Source organism: Anolis carolinensis, chromosome 6 (assembly GCF_035594765.1).
Source record: "Anolis carolinensis isolate JA03-04 chromosome 6, rAnoCar3.1.pri, whole genome shotgun sequence".
In the NCBI taxonomy this organism is placed as follows: Eukaryota; Metazoa; Chordata; class Lepidosauria; order Squamata; family Dactyloidae; genus Anolis; species Anolis carolinensis.
Genome location: NC_085846.1, coordinates 55,099,088 through 55,118,242, shown reverse-complemented (window position 1 = coordinate 55,118,242; position 19,155 = coordinate 55,099,088). Strand labels below are relative to the sequence as shown.

At 40.4% G+C, this 19,155-nt stretch overlaps 1 protein-coding gene across 4 annotated transcripts in view; it reads left to right on the top strand.

Annotated features, from left to right (window-relative positions):
* sugct (succinyl-CoA:glutarate-CoA transferase) overlaps positions 1–19,155 on the top strand; it is a 396,207-nt gene that overhangs the window by 137,181 nt on the left and 239,871 nt on the right. For all 4 annotated transcript variants that reach the window (XM_008112865.3, XM_008112868.3, XM_008112866.3 and 1 more), the window contains exons 10-11: positions 15,857–15,928; positions 18,328–18,425. In XM_008112865.3, coding sequence (XP_008111072.2) covers positions 15,857–15,928; positions 18,328–18,425 — 170 coding nt within the window. The remainder of the gene's footprint in view (positions 1–15,856; positions 15,929–18,327; positions 18,426–19,155) is intronic.

Here is a 19,155-nt window from a genome sequence, read left to right as displayed (position 1 = left end):
GAGGGGAAGTCATAGGGAGGAGGGAGCAAGCTTGTTTTCTGCTGCCCTGCAGACTAGGACACAGAACAATGGCTTCAAACTACAGGAAAGGAGATTCCACCTGATCATCAGGAAGAACTTCCTCACAGTGAGGGCTGTTCGGCAGTGAAACTCTCTCCCCCGGACTGTGGTGGAGGCTCCTTCTTTGGAGGCTTTTAAGCAGAGGCTGGATGGCCATCTGTCGGGGGTGCTTTGAATGCGATTTCCTGCTTCTTGGCAGGGGGTTGGACTGGATGGCCCATGAGGTCTCTTCCAACTCTATGATTCTATGATTCCTCCTCCTCCTCCCTCCTTCTGGGCTGACCAATGCGAGACTTTGTGCTTCCACTGCCACTGTTGCTCCTGCTGGTGCCTCCTCCGTCTTCGGTCTTCCTCTTCTCTCCTTCTCCCCCTGGGCCAATTAATGCAGGTCCTTGGGCTGATGCCACCGCTGTTGCTCCAACTAGCATGGCCATCATGCACTTTGACTTCTGGGGGCAGGGAGGGCATTATTTTTGCGACAGGCTAGTGGTCAACAGCCCAACACACCATTGTGTCGCGACACACAATTTGGAAACCTCTGGTGTAGAGCGTCTTTCTAGAACTGGGCAGGTGGACATTGATGAGGCTGTGGATGCTCATTTACTTATTCAATAAAGACAAAGTAATCCTCATGAAACATGGCATTTTACTTAGTTGTATAGGAACATTGCTTAATTGTATAGGAACATTTTCCCATTAGCCAGATGTTCCAGGTTCTTTTCCACCAGTTGTTCAGAGTAAGTCCTCCTCATTTCCAAGATTTGGTCATCTCCATTCAGAAAGAAAGCAATTAATTTCCTGTGCTTTCCATGTCTTTTATTATTAACAAACACTAAAAGTAGAAGGAGGACAGGACAAAAATATACGGTGTGTAATACAGGAAATTTGTTTCAGGCATTCCAGAGATCTAATACATTGGAGCATTCTAACCACATACTATATGTAGGTGTTAACCAATATCTTTACAACCTCTCCAACAATATGGTGGGATAAAAAGGTAAAGGTTTCCCCTGACGTTAAGTCCAGTCATGTCTGACACTGGGGGTTGGCGCTCATCTCCATTTCTAAGCCGAAGAGCCAGCGTTGTCCATAGACACCTCCAAGGTCATGTGGCCGGCATGACTGCATGGCGTTACCGTTACCTTCCTGCCAGAGCAGTACCTATTGATCTACTCACATTGGCATGTTTTCGAACTGCTAGGTTGGCAGAAGCTGGAGCAACAGTGGGCGCTCACTCCATTCCTGGGATTTGAACCTGGCACCTTTTGGTCTGCAAGTTCAGCAGCTCAGTGCTTTAACACACTTCGTCACATACAGGTGTAAGATACCATTTGTGTACAATTTTAAGACACTTTCCCTCATGGCAACCGATCCCAATTTGTAGGGAGGAGATGACCAGATGCAGTTCCAGTCGGAATCTGTAATATTTAATTTCAGGTCAGAATGCCATGTTTTGGGTAATGCACTTATCTCTGTATATTTGATTAGGAATTTGTATACATTTGTTGCAGTACCATCTGCAGTAGAAAATGTTTCAAATGAGGTTTATAGGTGTGCTGTTTCCATGTAATGCTGGTTAAGTATTGAGTGGCATGCATTTCAAAGAGAGGGTTGGGAGAGGAAGGGGAAGTAAGGAAAAGATAATCCATGTGAAATAGTGTAAGTAAAACAACCTGTATTAAATTGGAAGATGTGTGTAACATTGCTCATGAAGTGTATTTTGTGTGTGTCAGGAGCGACTTGAGAGAATTGGCTGTCTGCAAGGATATTGCCCAGAGGACGCCCGGATGTTTTACCATCCTGTGGGAGGCTTTTCTCATGTCCCCACATGGGAAACTGGAGCTGACAGAGGGGAGCTCACCCCCTCCCCGGATTCGAACCTCCAACCTTTCAGTCAACAGTCCTGCCAGCACAAGGGTTTGCACCACTGGGGGCTCCTAATGAAGTGTATGAATGTGTAGAAATGACAAGTTTGGGAGGACATCTAATGAATTGTAGTAGTAAAAAGGATTTGGTTAAGTTTATGTGCTTTGAAAAAGGAACATACCCGTATTTTGTTAGTTTTCACTTGTTATTCACATGTCACAAAACGGTTAAGGAAATTATTCTACAAAGAAAAACATAGGAGCCTGTTTATTTATTTATTTATTATTTTGCATCGTAATTATTTTTTGTGTGCACAAACCCCATCAACCTTATGGGGAGGGGGATGCAATGTAGCTTTTTCTTTTGCCCAAGATTGCTTTTTGTTAGTCAATTTTTTTTTTTTACAAGATAACTGATTGTTGTGCAAAAAACTACAGCCTCGTGGGCTAGTTTTTTGTTTAAAAACAAGTAATCTTGCTGAAGGAAAATTATACAGCTGGCAGGGAGTGGCTATGTTGGCAATATGGGCGTGATGGTGGCAGTGCCCCATGTGAATGGTGGAACATTTCAAATCCCAAAGTATGACAAAGCCACGGGATGCTTTGAGTCCCCTCGGAGAAATGGGGCGGGATAAAAATAAAGTTTATTTATTTATTCGTTGAAGCAAATTCCAGAGCATCCTCTGAAGTTTACTACAGCAGGGCAAATCTAGATTGACCAGTTTAACCTGCAATACTCACCGAAAGTGAGGAAACATCATGAAGGCTGCCAGGAGCCAACTGAGGGTATGTCCAGGTTTTAATGCTTGTTTGAATAGCTTCTAGTCTCTGTTTTTCAACAGATTCAGAAGCACCATACCTCTAAAAGCAAGTGGCTGAGAAACAAAAGCAGGAAAGACATTGTTCTTTATCTTACTTCCCATGGACATCTGGCCCTATGGGGGAATATGCTGGACTAGATTGTCTTAGACTAGAAAGATCTGACCCTGCAAGACTATTTTTATATCTTGTATAATAATTGTTTAAGTCGTATTTTTTTTAAAAAAAAAAAGAGGATGTGAAATACAGTGATACCTTGACTTAAGAGTTTAATTCATTCTGTGACTAAGCTTTTACCTCAAATGTTTTTGTTTCAAAGTAAATTAATCTGTTCCAAGGCCCCCACCCCAATTTTTTTACCTGTTTTTAAATAAGAACATGTATTTTACAAATAACAAATAATGTATAAAGGCACATTCATATAGAACAATAAAAAAGAAAGATCGACTTTAAAATGGTAGAAGCACAAAGTTGTGGCAAGGAAGCACAACATGAAGAGGCAGAAGCATCATTTTCTTCAGATTGTACTCATTCCAGCCTTGCTCCCTCTCTTACTCCCTCTCTCTCTTTATGAAACCAAATATATCAGGAATAAAAACACAAAATCAACTAACCCAAAGTTCCTCAAATTGGACAAGAGCAAAGTGGACAGCAATCTCCCAAAACAGGCAAAAGCATGAGGCATGGAGGCTGCTCCCTTAAAGCCCTGTACTCTTGCGCTAGCACTCCCTCTGGCGCTAGCTCTTAACTCAGAATTCTGCTCTTATGTCAAATCAAAACCTGGGCTGAGTCACAACTCTTAACTCAAAATATTCTTAAGTTGGGACACTCTAAAGCAGGGGTCCCCAAACTTTTTAAACAGGGGGCCAGTTCACGATCCTTCAGACCGTTGGAGGGCCGGACTATAGTTGGCCACCAAGCAATAATAAATAAATAAATAATAACAACAATAACAATAAAAAAGAGGGTTGGAAGAGACCCTTTGGGCCATTGAGTCAAATCCCCTTCTGCCTTTGTGCATCGAAAGCACAAGCAAAGCACCCCTGACAGATGACCACCCAGCGTCAATGTGAAGAAGAAGAAGAAGAAGAAGAAGAAGAAGAAGAAGAAGAAGAAGAAGAAGAAAGAGGGTTGGAAGAGACCCCTTGGGCCATTTAGTCCAACCCCTGCTCTAAAGTATCGGTTCTACTGTACTGTGTCCTCCAAATGTTTTAGCCTACCATTCCCATTGGCCTACTTCCAAGATCTAGTAAGGGATTGTGGATGCTGATGTCCAAAACATCTAGAGAGTTAAACATGCTATGAAGAATGTTTCTGTTAACAATATAAAAGGTAAAGGTTTCCCCTGATGTTAAGTCCAGTCATGTCTGATTCTGGGGGTTGGTGCTCATCTCCATTTCTAAACCGAAGAGCCAGCATTGTCCGTAGACACCTCCAAGGTCATGTGGCCAGCATGACTGCATGGAGCGCCATTACCTTCCCGCCAGAGCGGTACCTATTGATCTACTCACACTGTCACGTTTTTGAACTGCTAGGCTAGCAGGAGCTGGAGCTAACAGCGGCTGCTCACACCGCTCCCGGAGTTTGAAATCGAGATGAGCACCAACCCCCAGAGTCAGACATGACTGGACTTAACGTCAGGGGAAACCTTTACCTTTACCTTTATTATTATTATTGACACAACAACATTGTATGACACTGCAAACAAGATAGATATGCTGGATTTTGTATCACAAAATCACAAGTCGAACACTTTACAAGTGTCTAGGACTGTGTGATGTATTTTCGGATGATGTGCAAAGATCCCAGTAGGGTGGCCTTTTGCAGTTGGCAGATCGTAATTTTGTCAATGTATATTGTTTTCAAATGCCGGCTGAGATCTTTTGGCACTGCACCCAATGTGCCGATCACCACTGGGACCACCTGTACTGGTTTCTGCCAGAGTCTTTGAAGTTCCATCTTGTGGTCCTGATAGCGGCTGAGTTTTTCCTGTTGTTTTCCATCAATGCGACTGTCACCTGGGATGGCAACATCAATGATCCAAACCTTTTTCTTTTTCATAACTGTGATGTTGTGTTCCAGAACTTTGTCAGTCTGGATTCAGAAGTCCCACAGTATCTTTGCATGTTCATTTTCCAATACTTTTGCAGGTTTGTGATTCCCACTGCTGGGAGGTGGTACTTGAGGCATAAGTTCCAATGAATCATTTGGGCCACATAGTTGTGCCTCTGTTTGTAGTCTGTGCAATTTTCTTACAGCAGCTGAGGATATGATCAATAATATGATTATTATTATTATTTTTAGTAGTAGTAGTAGTAGTAGTAGTAGTACTAGTAGTACAGTAGAGTCTCACTTATCCAACATAAACGGGCCGGCAGAACGTTGGATAAGCGAATATGTTGGATAATAAGGAGAGATTAAGGAGAAGCCTATTAAATATCAAATTAGGTTGTGATTTTACAAATTTACAAATTTACAAATTACAAATTAAGCACCAAAACATCATGTTATACAACAAATCTGGCAGAAAAAGTAGTTCAATACGCAGTAATGCTACATAGTAATTACTGTATTTACAAATTTCGCACCAAAATATCATGATATATTGAAAACATTGACTACAAAAATGCGTTGGATAATCCAGAACGTTGGATAAGCGAGTGTTGGATAAGTGAGACTCTACTGTATTACCTTGAACCAGTCTGTTGTTCCATGGTCTGTTCTTACCGTTGTTACTTGATGGTTATACAGGAGAGAGACAAAGTGACTTGGCAAAGGTTAAGTTGGAAAAATATCTCATGCTTTTATTGAATACTTACATTTTTAGTTTTCTTCTGTTGCAATGGCTGTTTTTCACCATTTTAGACATTAAATCTCAAATGAATTGAACCAGGTATCCAAGTATGAGGGATAGGAAGGAAAAGGAAAGCCTATAAAATGTGTAATGAAGCCTCCAGTTGCAGGTGCTTTAGTCCCATAGACAGCGACAGTGCATTAACAAAGGTATTTGTTGGCCTGGATTACAATGTTAGCTTTTAAAATTTCCCACTAATAATGAGATCCTATGAGATTTAACTGGGGAGAACATTCTTGCAAAGACTGTGTGCTTCATGATATGAGGAAAGTAGAACTAGAGCCCACATTTCTCTGTAGCCCAGAGCATGAATAAGTCAGACTCTACCATATATCCAGAGCTGGGGAATTGGGGGAAGGGTTTAGTTTAAGAATTAACTTCTCAAAGCTTTGCTTGTATGAAGGAACACTGAAAAGCACGTCACATTGAACCAAAAGATAAAGTGAATATTGAAGGTCTTGAAATATCATTTTAAAAGAGAAGGGGACAAAGAGGGAGCTTTTGTCACAAGACTGTCTCAATCTGCTGTCACACAGGACATCGTTTACCTCCTTTACCCAGGTTTCCTAGTAATTTGATAAAGTAAAATAGATGTGTGTCAAATTATTTCATCTGAACTGCTAGTATTATAGTAAATGAAGTTTAATTACACTACAATTCAGTGATTCAGGCAGCTGGATGCTTGGAATAATGATAAGTAATACCTGCTTCAGATGAACAGCTTAACAGGTTTACCAAGATATATGCTTCTTGCTTTTAGGCATCAACCACACAAAATCTCTGAAAGTACACTGCATTCCTTAATAATGTGTCTGAAGAGATTAAAAGCATTACATTTTGCTTTTGAAATAACTTTTGTAAATCACCGCTATTTATTTTTACCCATAGTAAGTAAATAAATAAACAAAACAAAAATGGCACGAATCAAGTCTAGTAACCCCCGCCCCCCACCATCCCAGTTTAGGATTCAATAAGATAAACTTCATTGTTCTGGAAATATATAGATTAAAAACCCTATTTAGCACCCATAAAGCTCACTGGATTACCCAGGGGCAGTCGCTAAACTTAATTTTAATGTTCTGCAGTGGTCATATCTTTCAGGCAAGTTGCAAATGGTGGTGCTTGGGAATAGCTGTTCCTCAAAAAAGGAGCTGCTATGTGGTATCCCACAAGGTGCCTTTCTATCCCCAATCCTTTTAAATATTTACATGAAACCGCTGTGAGACATCATCCAGAGGCTGGAACAGGGTGTTATCAGTATGCTGATGATAACTCAAATATATTTCTCCATGCCTTCAAAAATAGTCTTAGCTAAGGATAGCATGTCTCCTCTGAAAGAATGCCTGGAGGAGGTAATGGGCTGGATGAGGAAAAACAAATTGAGACTGAATCTATGTGTTTTTATGGATTTTTTTCAATGTTTGTGTTTTAACTATGCTGTAACACATCTTGAGCCATGAGGATAGACAGTTAATAAATAAAATTGTAGTAGTAGTAGTAGTAGTAGTGTCAATTTTCCTGCCCATCTAATAATAGGTTGCCTGGCCACGATTATTTTGCACTTTATTGATTTTTAAACTGTGAAACTACTTCTACCACGCTGAAGTTTTTCCCCTTGGCCCAGCTCTGTGTTTTTAGCCTTGTTTTTAACCATTTTATGCAGTGCGTTGACTTTTATAACTGTTTATTGATGTTATGTTTTTATTGATGCGACATTGTTTTATTGCCCATCTTGTTTTGTTGTTTTATTGCTGTTATTGTATTGTTGTCGGGCATGGCCCCAAGTAAGCCGCTCCGAGTCCCTCCGGGGAGATGGGGCGGGATATAAAGATAAAGTTATTATTATTATTATTATTATTATTAGTAGTAGTAGTAGTAGTAGTTAATTTTATTTATTTTATTTACCATATTTATATCCCGCCCTTTTCAACCCAATGAGGACTCAAGGCAGCTCTACATGTAGGCAACTATCCGATGCCTTAAAACAATGCACAATTAAAATAAACATTTTAAAATTAAATTTAAAACATTTAAAGACATTACATTCACTGTTAAAACCAAGTTATCCACAATCGTAATTCAGGCAATTCCAGTAGTCATTGCACATAATTCCATATCCATCTATTGATTACAATTATTCTCCGAAGGCTTGATCGCAAAACCATGTTTTCACACACTTTCGGAAGGTCAGGAGGGAGGGGGCTGATATAATATCCCTGGGGAGGGAATTCCACAGTCAAGGGGCCACCACTGAGTAGTCTCTCATCCCTGCCAGCTGAGCCTGTGAAGAAGGTGGGACCATGAGCAGGGCCTCCCTAGACGATCTTAAACTTCGAGATGGTTCATAGTACAGTAGAGTCTCACTTATCCAACACTCACTTATCCAACGTTCTGGATTATCCAATGCATTTTTGTAGTCAATGTTTTCAATACATCATGATATTTTGGTGCTATATTCATAAATACAGTAATTACTACATAGCATTACTGCTATGTAATTACTACATAGCATTACTGCATATTGAACTACTTTTTCTGTCAAATTTGTTGTATAACACGATGTTTTGGTGCTTAATTTGTAAAATCATAACCTAATTTGATGTTTAATAGGCTTTTCCTTAATGCCTCCTTATTATCCAACATATTCGCTTATCCAACATTCTGCCGGCCCGTTTATGTTGGATAAGTGAGACTCTACTGTAGTTGTTATTATTATGGTTTTAACCAGGTATAATTTAGCTGCACTCTTTTGATTGAAGTCAAAAGAAAGAGTGGTTGCTGCTGACATGAAGCTAAAGCCGTTACTCATACAGACATATAGACTGCTGATAGATGCAGCAGATTATCTCTTCCTATCTAAAAGGATAGCACAATTTGGATCATTTGTTACTTAACATGAAATGGGGAACTTTTATTTTGTATGTTTTTCTTGGCACTTGTAGAGCAATAGCTTTATAGGTAGTGTGCATAAACATTCCAACATCTGCCTTTTGGTGAAAGTGGAACTGCTGTTAAGGGAATTTTTTAAAGAGCAAGCAAAGTTTTGTTTTTAATATTGAGAGGTAAAATTGATGCCAATGCATTGGACATAGCACATGTCAGTTTCTAATGGTATACCTTCCTTCTTCCCTGTTGAAGTGGAGCTGTAAAACAGTAGCAAAAGGAGGAAATCTGTTGTAACAAGATATCTATAAATATTATTATTATTAATGATAATTTTATTTCTTACCTACCTCTCCTCAAAGCTCAAGGCAGGTTGCTAAAACATTGCTAAAACAGGGTTGTTGTATGTCTTTCGGGCTGTGTGGCCATGTTCCAGAAGTATTCTCTCCTGACGTTTCGCCCACATCTATGGCAGGCATCCTCAGAGGTTGTGAGACATGGAGAAACTAGGCAAGGAAGGTAAATATATATCTGTGGAGAGTCCAGGGTGTGACAAGAGTCCTTTGTCAGTTGGAAGCCAGCGCTAATGTTTCAGTTAATCACCCTAATTAGCATTGGAAAGGTTTGTCTCTTGCCTGGGAGGCATCCTGTGTTCAGAGTCATTAGCCGTCCTTGGGGCTCCTCTGCCCTCAGAGTGTTGCTTCCCATCTACTGTTCTGATTTCTGAGGTTTTTTTAATACTGTAGCCAGATTTTTGTTCATTTTCATGGTTTCCTCCTTTCTGTTGAAGTTGTCCACATGCTTGTGGATTTCAGTGGCTTCTCTGTGTAGTCTGACATGATAGTTGTTGGAATGGTCCAGCATTTCTGTGTTCTCAAATAATATACTGTGTCCAGGTTGGTTCATCAAGTGCTCTGCTATGGCTGATTTCTCTGGTTGAGTGAGTCTGCAGTGCCTTTCATGTTCTTTGACTTGTGTTTGGGCGCTGTGTTTGGTGGTCCCTATGTAGACTTGTCCACAGCTGCATGGTATCCGGTAGACTCCTGCAGAGGAGAGAGGATCCCTCTTGTCTTTTGCTGACCGTAGCATTTGTTGGATTTTCTTTGTGGGTCTGTAGATAGTTTGTAGGTTGTGCTTCTTCATCAGTTTGCCTATGCGGTCAGTGGTTCCCTTGATGTATGGTAAGAACACCTTTCCTCTGGGTGGATCTTTGTCTTGACTCTCATGGCTTGTTCTTGGCCTTGCAGCTCTTCTGATGTCTGTGGTGGAGTATCCATTGGCCTGTAGAGCCCAGTTTAGGTGGTTTAGTTCACCTTGGAGGAGGTGAGGTTCACAGATCCTTTGTGCACGGTTTGTCAGGGCTTTGATTGTGCTTCTTTTTTGACTTGGGTGATTGGAGTTTTTATGAAGGTATCTATCTCTGTGTGTAGGTTTTCTGTAAACTGTGTGGCCCAATTGTTGATTGGGTTTGCAGATGACCAGAACATCTAGAAATTGCAGTTTTCCTTTGTTTTCTTTTTCCATGGTGAATTGGATGTTTGGGTGGATGCTGTTGAGGTGGTCCAGGAACTTGCTGAGTTCTTCCTCTCCATGGCTCCATGGCTCACTTCGGGGTGAGAAGGGTGGAATATAAATACTGTAAATAAATAAATAAATAAATAAATAAATTAGACATAGAATTGAAGTTTAAAATTTTTCATTAAAACTGTCTGGGTAGGCCTTCCGGAAGGGATGAGTCTTCACTAGTATCTTAAATTCTGACAACTGATTTAGCTGATGGAGCTCTACCAGCAGGTCGTTCCATATTCATGGGGCAGCTGATGAAAAGGTCCTCTGGCTGGTTGTTGCCAGTCAGGTTCTGGCAGGCTAGAGCAGATGCCTCCCAAAAGAGCTCAATGATCAGGGCGGATTGTACGGGAGAAGGCAATCCTGTAGGTAAGGAGTAACCAGGAACTTCAGCAGATGAGCAGGAAGGAAGCAAAGTGTTTTGGAAGAGTGGGGAACCATTTTACCACGTTCTCCTGGCAGAGCCTGTCTTAGTCTTTGGAGATGGCCAGCCATCCCACGACCTTTCCCTGTCTTCTTTTTGTGTCCCCTTGCTTCCTCCTGCTTTCTGGAAGCAGGAGTCTGGTAACACATAACTTCTGAGAAGGGAGTCTTCTCTTCCTTGTAGCACACTGGCAAAACGGAGTAACACACAAATATTGACTTATGTTTTTTATCCTCCAATGCCTTTTATACCTAAAAGACATAGATTTGAGGTTTTGGAGCTCTCACATCAACTTTTTTCTGTGAATTGTTTCTTCCTCTCAATGAGACATGGCGAGGGAGAACTTGCACTCCAGGCCATGCCCCCCAAAGTCCCTAAGGCTGAGCATTTATGTCAGTGAGAGTTTTTACCAATATTCTCAAAAGTTCTTCGTGTCCTCAGATGTTCAGTTTTCCCTCTTGCAAATACTTGTCCTTCCTTATGTATCCCTAAAAGGAAGCAGCAGATCAGACAAATTTGGGTGAAGAGGTTTTTTTTTTACAGGTTATATTAGAAAAGTGATTTAAAATTCTGAATTTACTAAAAGTGAAGTCATCTATAAAAGGTAAAGGTAAAGGTTTCCCCTGACGTTAGGTCCAGTCATGTCTGACTCTGGGGGTTGGTGCTCATCTCCATTTCTAAGACGAAGAGCCGGCGTCGTCCGTAGACACCTCCAAGGTCGTGTGGTCGGCATGACTGCATAGAGCGCTTTTACCTTCCCGCCGGAGCGGTACCTATTGATCTACTCACATTTGCAGGTTTTCGAACTGCTAGGTTGGCAGGAGCTGGAGCTAACAGCGGGCGCTCAAGCCACTCCCCAGATTTGAACCTGGGACCTTTCGGTCTGCAAGTTCAGCAGCTCAGCGCTTTAACACACTTCGCCACCGGGGCTCCGGTGTCATCTGTATGTTGACACATTAGCATGTTCAGAGAATCCTGTACATCTTAGTATATTTTGGACTGCAACCCAAAATTGTAGCCTAAAGGATCTGAAGTGCATTAGGTTGGAAAGGAACATATTTTAATTGATTCTGAATTATTTCATAATATATCCTTTAATTTAAAGCAACCCAACATATTTTTCATATCCATTTTGTTACTCTTATGAGGGGTAGAGATGGAGGAACATACAGCCTGCTAAATGTTGTTACACTGCAACTCCATTAGCCCTCCCCAACATTGAAAGGATGATGGCATTTGTAATCCAGAAACATCTGGATGAACATATGTTCCCTTCCTTGTTGTGGTTAAAGATGGTTTTTGCCTAGGCAGACACTATTCACTTGCAACCAATATTTTAAGTGCACAGATGAACAGGTTTTTAAAATTATACTATAAACTCTCATGCTATGAAGTCAACCTCAAGATTCACTTTCAAAGGTCATTTTTACTAACTTTTGAATAAAACGTTTTTTCTGCACCTCACGTACTTAAAAAAATCCGTTTTACCAGTCTATTAATAGCACATAATTTATTAGTGATAACTTGTTTTCAGCAACATAAGCAGATTTCTTTTAAATGTTATGAGCAGGGCCATAGACAGAAAAAAATGGGGGGGGGTGTTTTTTTTTAGCGAATCATGAAGAATAGTTCCATAATGCAAAATAATTTAGAAATCAGGTTCCATCGATAAACTTCAGTGGACACTCATTGGGATTTGGTTAACCAGTTAAAATTCATGAGTAAACCAGTTTTTAAAAAACCTGAAAAATGTAGGGGTTCAATCCCCTGCCCTTGGCTACAGCCCTGGTTATGAGTCATCTATGCCCTGGACAGAAACCTTTCTTTATAATGAAATCTTCCTGCAAGATGCCCAGAATGTTCCCCTGTTTATGTTGGCTGGTTGCCAGTTAGAAGAGTCTATGGTTTGGGAATTTAAGATACTGGGGCAGAAGTGACAAGTGAAGATCGAAGTGATTTGCTATGAGTAGTTGTGCCTCAATAGTAGGCCACTACTAAACAAAAGGTAGCCTAGTCATACACCTACACAGTTCTACACAAACATTATAATGTATTTCAAAGCTGGATCAAGGGCAGGGTGTCCAAAGAACCCCCCACCCCCCACTGTGCTGCAGCTTGCAGCAAACCAGAAACTGTGTTTAAAAAACTCACCAGAAAGTCTAGAATAAGCCATCAGTGAATCTCAGCAGACTGGTTAAGTGGGAAAAAGCATTTTCCAGCAGATATCTAGCCGCAGATACTGTGGTCCGTGGGTTTAGTTCTGATCTGCAATGGTGGATACTGTGGATACTGTCCCAGTCTTGAACCAGTTCCTGGGATCTTTATGCAGGAGTGGAACTGGTTCATTATATTCCATTTCCAAACTGGATTATACTGTCTGTGTAAAACCGCCCTTACAGTCATTCTGCAGTCTCTCATTGTGATGCTGTATCCAAAGCATGCTTGAAAGAAGTAAAGGAATATCATTTTCCACAAGTTGCTTGAGCAACTCGTTTTGCAGTATAGCTCTTACTATAATTTGATAATGATGGTGATAATTATTCTCAAAAACAGTATACATTTATTGCTTTGATTTCTACCTTAACATTTGGTCAAGGAGGATTCCAATGGCTAAGAATTTGCCAGCTCCCATTCTGCTGTGGCACATAGTATTGATCGGAGTTGGCCACATCCCCAAGTCCTCATTAGGCAGTTTCTTTTGTTTATTGTTGTGCATTTATTTACATCTTCTTTGGAATGTTTCAACCAAACCCCCAGAGTCTTTCTAGTCATTTGCAGAACACTGTTTGGGGACGATACATCTTTCATCTTCTGCTAACAAGCTCTGCAATTATGTCCTGGTCTGATGCTTTTTGTCTTTAGCTACTCTTAAGCTCCAGAGTTCAGGACACCAACGTTGTGTACTATTTTGCATGTAATTTATGTCATGTTCCTGGTTCTCCTATCATAAATGTTCATTCTCTGCAGACAAAAGTCCCACACACAGAAAGACTTTTGCCTCATATGAAATTGATGTTATTGCGCTAATGTAAACTGATTCACTGCAATGGGCAGGAGTTTATCAAAACAAAATCTCATTAAAATCCGTCTGCACTTTGCCCTCCATCTCCTTTGTATCATAGGATAGTGGAGCTTTCTGTGACCGAGCAGTAACCTGTGGTAACCTGCAGTGTGTGTGTACATCCAAAGGCCATGAATGAAATCGTTGTTGGCACTCTTCAGTGTTAGCCTTGCTGTGCTAATAATAGTTGAAAGTTTCTGCTTTATCAGCAACAATGCCTAGCAAATAATCAGCTGTTTTTGTATTGTGGAATTGCTGCTTTGCTGCAGAAGTGGGTAAATTTCATACTGATAGACACTGCTGCATTTATTCTGATACTACTATTGACTAAGGAGGACATGGCTGTTGGGTTTTTATAATTACATTTTAGCATTTCATCTTTTTTCCCACACATGCCCCAAAGCCAGTGAAGCAAAAACATTAATGACTGGGTCCTTAAATGTATAGTGACTCCAGCACTATAGAGTGTGAACATAAGTCGGATGCTGCTGTGTGGTCTGCCCTGCATTTGCAAAGTAATAATTGACAATAGACACACAATTGTGCATGCATTTGCCTTAATGGGATCATCAAGGATGTTGCAAAGAATGTACAGAAGCCTTATCTCGATGTATCTTCCAGCATTTTGTGTTTAATGACTGTAAGCGTGTGCTGTGAGGCAGAATTGATCTAAGGTTGAAAAGCTATGTTTGTTTTGAGTATCTCTTGGCTATGGTTTCCTGGAAGCAGGAATTAGGCTTCTTTTTTAAGAAGCAATGCTGAAGGCAGTATGTAAAAAAGGGATGCCTTGCTATTGTATCTACTCATCCCGTTTTCCTTTCTGGTAAACACATCTGGCAGGTTTTTGTAATATCAAAATGTCATGGAGTGCTTTGTAATGTCAAAGCACTCCAAACCTGTTTGACCACATTAGGTTAAAATAAACATATTTGTAAATCATGGGAAACATTTTTTTTCTTCATGTTGCTTGAAAGCTCTTGAAAATGTAGTCTGTCTTCTGCTGAGAGAACCTTCAGCTCAAATAATTTAAAATCTTCATCCAGATTCCATGTTTGAAGTAACCTTCAGAGGTAAAGTCAGAGTATAATTAAGATACAGATTTCAGTGCCAATAAATAGTCACTGAAACGCATCAGAGCTATAAAGGCAATCTGAAGAAAAACATTTCATTTTAATAGGAGAGAGTGCCACTTGTATATTTATCACATAATTGCACATGTGCATAATGATTAGGGACCTCATCACATGAAGTTCCCCGATCTGGGTGATAATGGGGGATTTGCCATGGATTATGGCAAATCTGCTATGTGCCCCGCATCTCCTGGATCGCCCCTCACTTTATCCCACATGGGGGAAACATTGCTGCGCGGCTTCTCCCCATTGTTTTCAATGCAAAAAGGGAAGCCTTGTTGCCACCGCTGTATCCTGAGACGATTGTACCTCTCATAAGGCACAAAGCCCCGCTGGAAGTAGATCAATGTCATGTGATGGGATCTGGCTGGCTCCATATCTTAAGAGAGGTGCAATTGTCATAGGACGAGCAATTTTACTCATCATTACACTAATATATGAGCAACCATGGGAAAAAATAATTTTAGACAATAATAATAATAATAATAACAACAACAACAACAACTTTATTTTTGTATCCCGCCACCATCTCCCCGCGGGGACTCGGGGCGGCTTACATGGGGCCAAGCCCGACAACACAATTAAAATAGAGTAAACAAAAACATAATGCACAATTCACAGTATAAAACAGATAAAAACAAGGCAGCCCCACATAGAGTGCATTACAGTAATCTATCCTTGAGGTAACTGAGCGTGGGCCACCATGGGCAAGTCAGACTTCTCTAGGTACGGTTGCAGTTGGCGCACCAGCTTTAGTTGTGTAAAGGCCGTCCCAGCCACCGCTGAGACCTGAGCATCAAGCGACATTGACTGATTTGAAAGTCCTATCTGGTCTCTGATGGCTCATTCACCCACATAGATTATGTCAACACTGTAGTTATAAAGTGCTTCATTTTAAGCTGTCAGTCACGTTTTAATAGGCTTGATGCTTAATGGATCATAGAATAAAATATATAAAAACATTCACATGTTTGCACCAATTATCATTGTAATAAAAATGTTTGAAAGGCGAATTAAAAAGTAGTCATACCTGGAATTACATTTGAATGACATCCTGCTCTTTTTCATGCAAGTTAAACACCAGTCAACAATGGGGGTAGCGGGTGGGGATACTGCTGTTTTGGTACATTTTGTATGACATTTTTCTGACCCAAATTTTTGTATCATAATGAATGATTTCTTACTGTTTTTTAGGGTTTCAAAACAAAAGATGGCTACATTGTGGTGGGAGCTGGAAATGATAACCAATTTGCCACTGTTTGCAAGGTAATGGGATTTAATTAATAATTCACAGGGTGAAAGATCAGGATGTTGTGTGCATATATATGAGACGGCCTGTTCTGTGAGCATATAGATTAATTAAGATGATGTTTATTCTCATGTAATAGAAAATTACTTGTTGCAGCTTCTTACAAATCACTCACTATATGTTGTCTGGCTGTACAACATTTGTTTTTTAAAACAACCAACATCAAAATTGTTTGTGATCATTTTAAAAATTCCTTTTGTACAATATTAGTTCTGGGTTTCAGACAGATTTATTCTTTGTATATGAATGTTTGCACATTTGAGAGCAAAATACCCTAAAGGCACCAGATTTATCTGATCTTGGAGGCTATGCAAGATGTGTCCTGGTTAGTACTTGGATGGACAATTACCAAGAAATACTTGGAGCTTAAGCAAAACCACTTCTAAGTATTTCTTTCCTAAGCAAACCCTATGAAATTCATGGGATAGCCATAAGTGCTATTGTTCTATTTTCCTTGGCTTTAAAAAATGGAGTAGAAAAGCAATATATGAGTAAAATATTGCATCTGTTTTTGGAATGTGAACATGTATGTTAAAGAAACAATGTGCAAAGAGGAATAGAAAATTGCTCAGGTGGTGTCTGGCCAGCTAGACTAGATGGAGCTTATCCACTATTAGGTTATTAAAGATGAGAACAAAGACCGTATCACACCTACCAGTGTCCTGTTCCACCCTGTTTTCTGGATGGAGCTCCATGCTGGCCATCAGATGACATCGTGTAACTTCCGGCGGAGGCCCTATGCCCAACCTGGGTGGAAGCATCATTGGATGCTTCCCCCACAACTCACGAGGATGTTGCACCCCAAGGCAGCTTGAGCACTGGAAACCAGACAGAGACCAATAATCATATAATATCTTTAGTAAAGCAATAATAAATCCAGGAAAGAATAAGTGGAAAGGATGAGTGAGCAATAGTCCTTTAAGGAATGGTATGAATTAGTCCAAAGAGTTGAAGAGATATGTCCAAAGTCCAGAAACCGAAACACGCTCAAAACTGTTGAGAAGTTCTTGAGCAGGGAAAACAACAAGAAATCAGGAGTGAATAACAAGGTCCAAAGTCACTAGGAAGTCTTGGGTTTCAAGGCAGGCAGAAGACGAAGCTAAAAGCAATCTGGATTCAGGAACAAAAGGTAAGGCAAGGACGTGAATTTACTCCGGATTAAATCGGGAGTCATGGCTCGGCTTGGCCGCCAAGAACAGGAGACTCAGCTTGGTGAAATCAGGGAACTGGAAATGGTGAAGTTGCTACATTGACACCACAACTTGTTCACAGTGCAAGACACTTTTATAGAAGTTAGATCTAATAACAGCAAAGGGAAACGAACTCCTCAAAGGTTCCCAAGGCAATCTGCTATCCAGTATCCCCTCTAGATGCCAATCGTTGACTCCTTCGAAACTGCTGTGTCTGAGATCTCTGTTGCTGCAAAAACTCCCTTCTGTTAAAGGATACATTACCTGGGGAGCTCGGAACATCTGGTTCTACCACGGGAGTAATGTTATCAGTATCTCTCCCAATTAAGGACGCCTCGAAGCTATCCACAGTTGGGGTCTGTAATTGGAAGGAACTCGGAGGAGAACTGGGTGAAAAGTCAGAATAAGCTTAATCCTGGTCAAAGTTCATTTCTCAACCAGGTTCAGAACCCAAAGGTGGCTGGGATATAACAGAGGATTTCCATGTTGTGCTGGCTCCAATAGAGCCAACACAGATCCTCTACAGAAGGGCGAGACTTTCCACATGTGATGTGGGTAGCGTTGCCAAGAGGGAGCTGCGTGTAGGGCCAGGCAAGGCGGGATGCTTCACCTGGCCTTTGTGATGAGGCCCCAAGTCAGACTATGACTATTTTGCAAACATTCCCATTCTCCTGACTTGGACTTTCTGGAGGAAGAGTTACCATGGATCACTAACCTTCTTACTCATGATGATTATCTGCCCTGAATATGAAGTCATTTTTCTGGCTAGACTTAACTTTTGTCTGAAAGGAATATGCTAGTGTCTTGAACTAGCACTGATTAGACCTCAGACGATCCATAAGAATCATGAGATGTTGAGCTCAGAAAGGGCCAAATGCAAGCACAAATCCCGAACAAATTATCATTTCCTGAGAAGTTTTAAATGAAGGACATGATTACTTTACTCTGAGCATTGGTATAGTTGACAAAGAATAGATACAAAATTAAATAAAGTGTGTGCAGTGGAAGAAGAAGAAGCTGGGTAATTCAGGAAAGAAGCAGATAGTGTGGGTTTTATTTATTTGAATGTTCAGAGTCTGAATCTTTTCTGCTAATCAAGTCTCACAAACCTCTGTGATTTAATAGGATTAATAGGTTGCTGAACATATTTTTTCCATTTCATGTAGATTCTGAATTTGACGGAAATCAGCCATGATCCCAAATACAAAAATAATCAGCAGCGAGTGCTAAATAGGAAAGAACTTATTGGCATCTTATCAGCCAGGTATACTTCCCTACTTTATTTGCACAATATTAATGTTTGTAAATGTGTTCGGAAAATCTTGCCTTTCTTGTCTGTATCTGAGTGTAGCATATTTTTTTTAACGTGTAGACCTTTCAAAACTACTACAAATTGTATTGTGCCCATTTTTTAATTAAGTAAATTCTCCATCTTACATCCCAGGGTGCATCTACACTATGGAATGAATGCAGCTTGACATCAGTTTAACTGCAATGGCTCAATGCTATGGAATCAAGAGAGTTAGTTTTACAGGGTCTTTAGTCTTCTCTGCCAAATAATGCTTGTACTCACTAAACTGTAACTCCCATAATTCCATAGCATTGAATCATGGCAGTTAAACTTGTGTCAAACTGCATTAATTCTACAGTGTAGATGAACTCCTGGTTGTCCCTATAGACATTGCTGCCAGAAACATGGCTCTAAACTCCACACGTGTCCATCAGTAGTAGAATGTCTTGTTTAGAAAAGTTTCTTAGATCACTAGAACATCTTAAAAATCTTCAGTGGCCTAGGTTTGTCTTCTCTGTTTCAAACATACCATATGTGTTTTCTTTCACATATTTTCTATGGAAGGTGGCATGGGTTCACGTACTTCTTTTCAAAACTCCCCACTTGGGATTTTGTGAAAGACAACACACACACACATACATACACACACCCAGAGCTGGCTTTTTCTCAGTTGTCCCTCACAGTCTCTCTGGTTCTTTTCTTC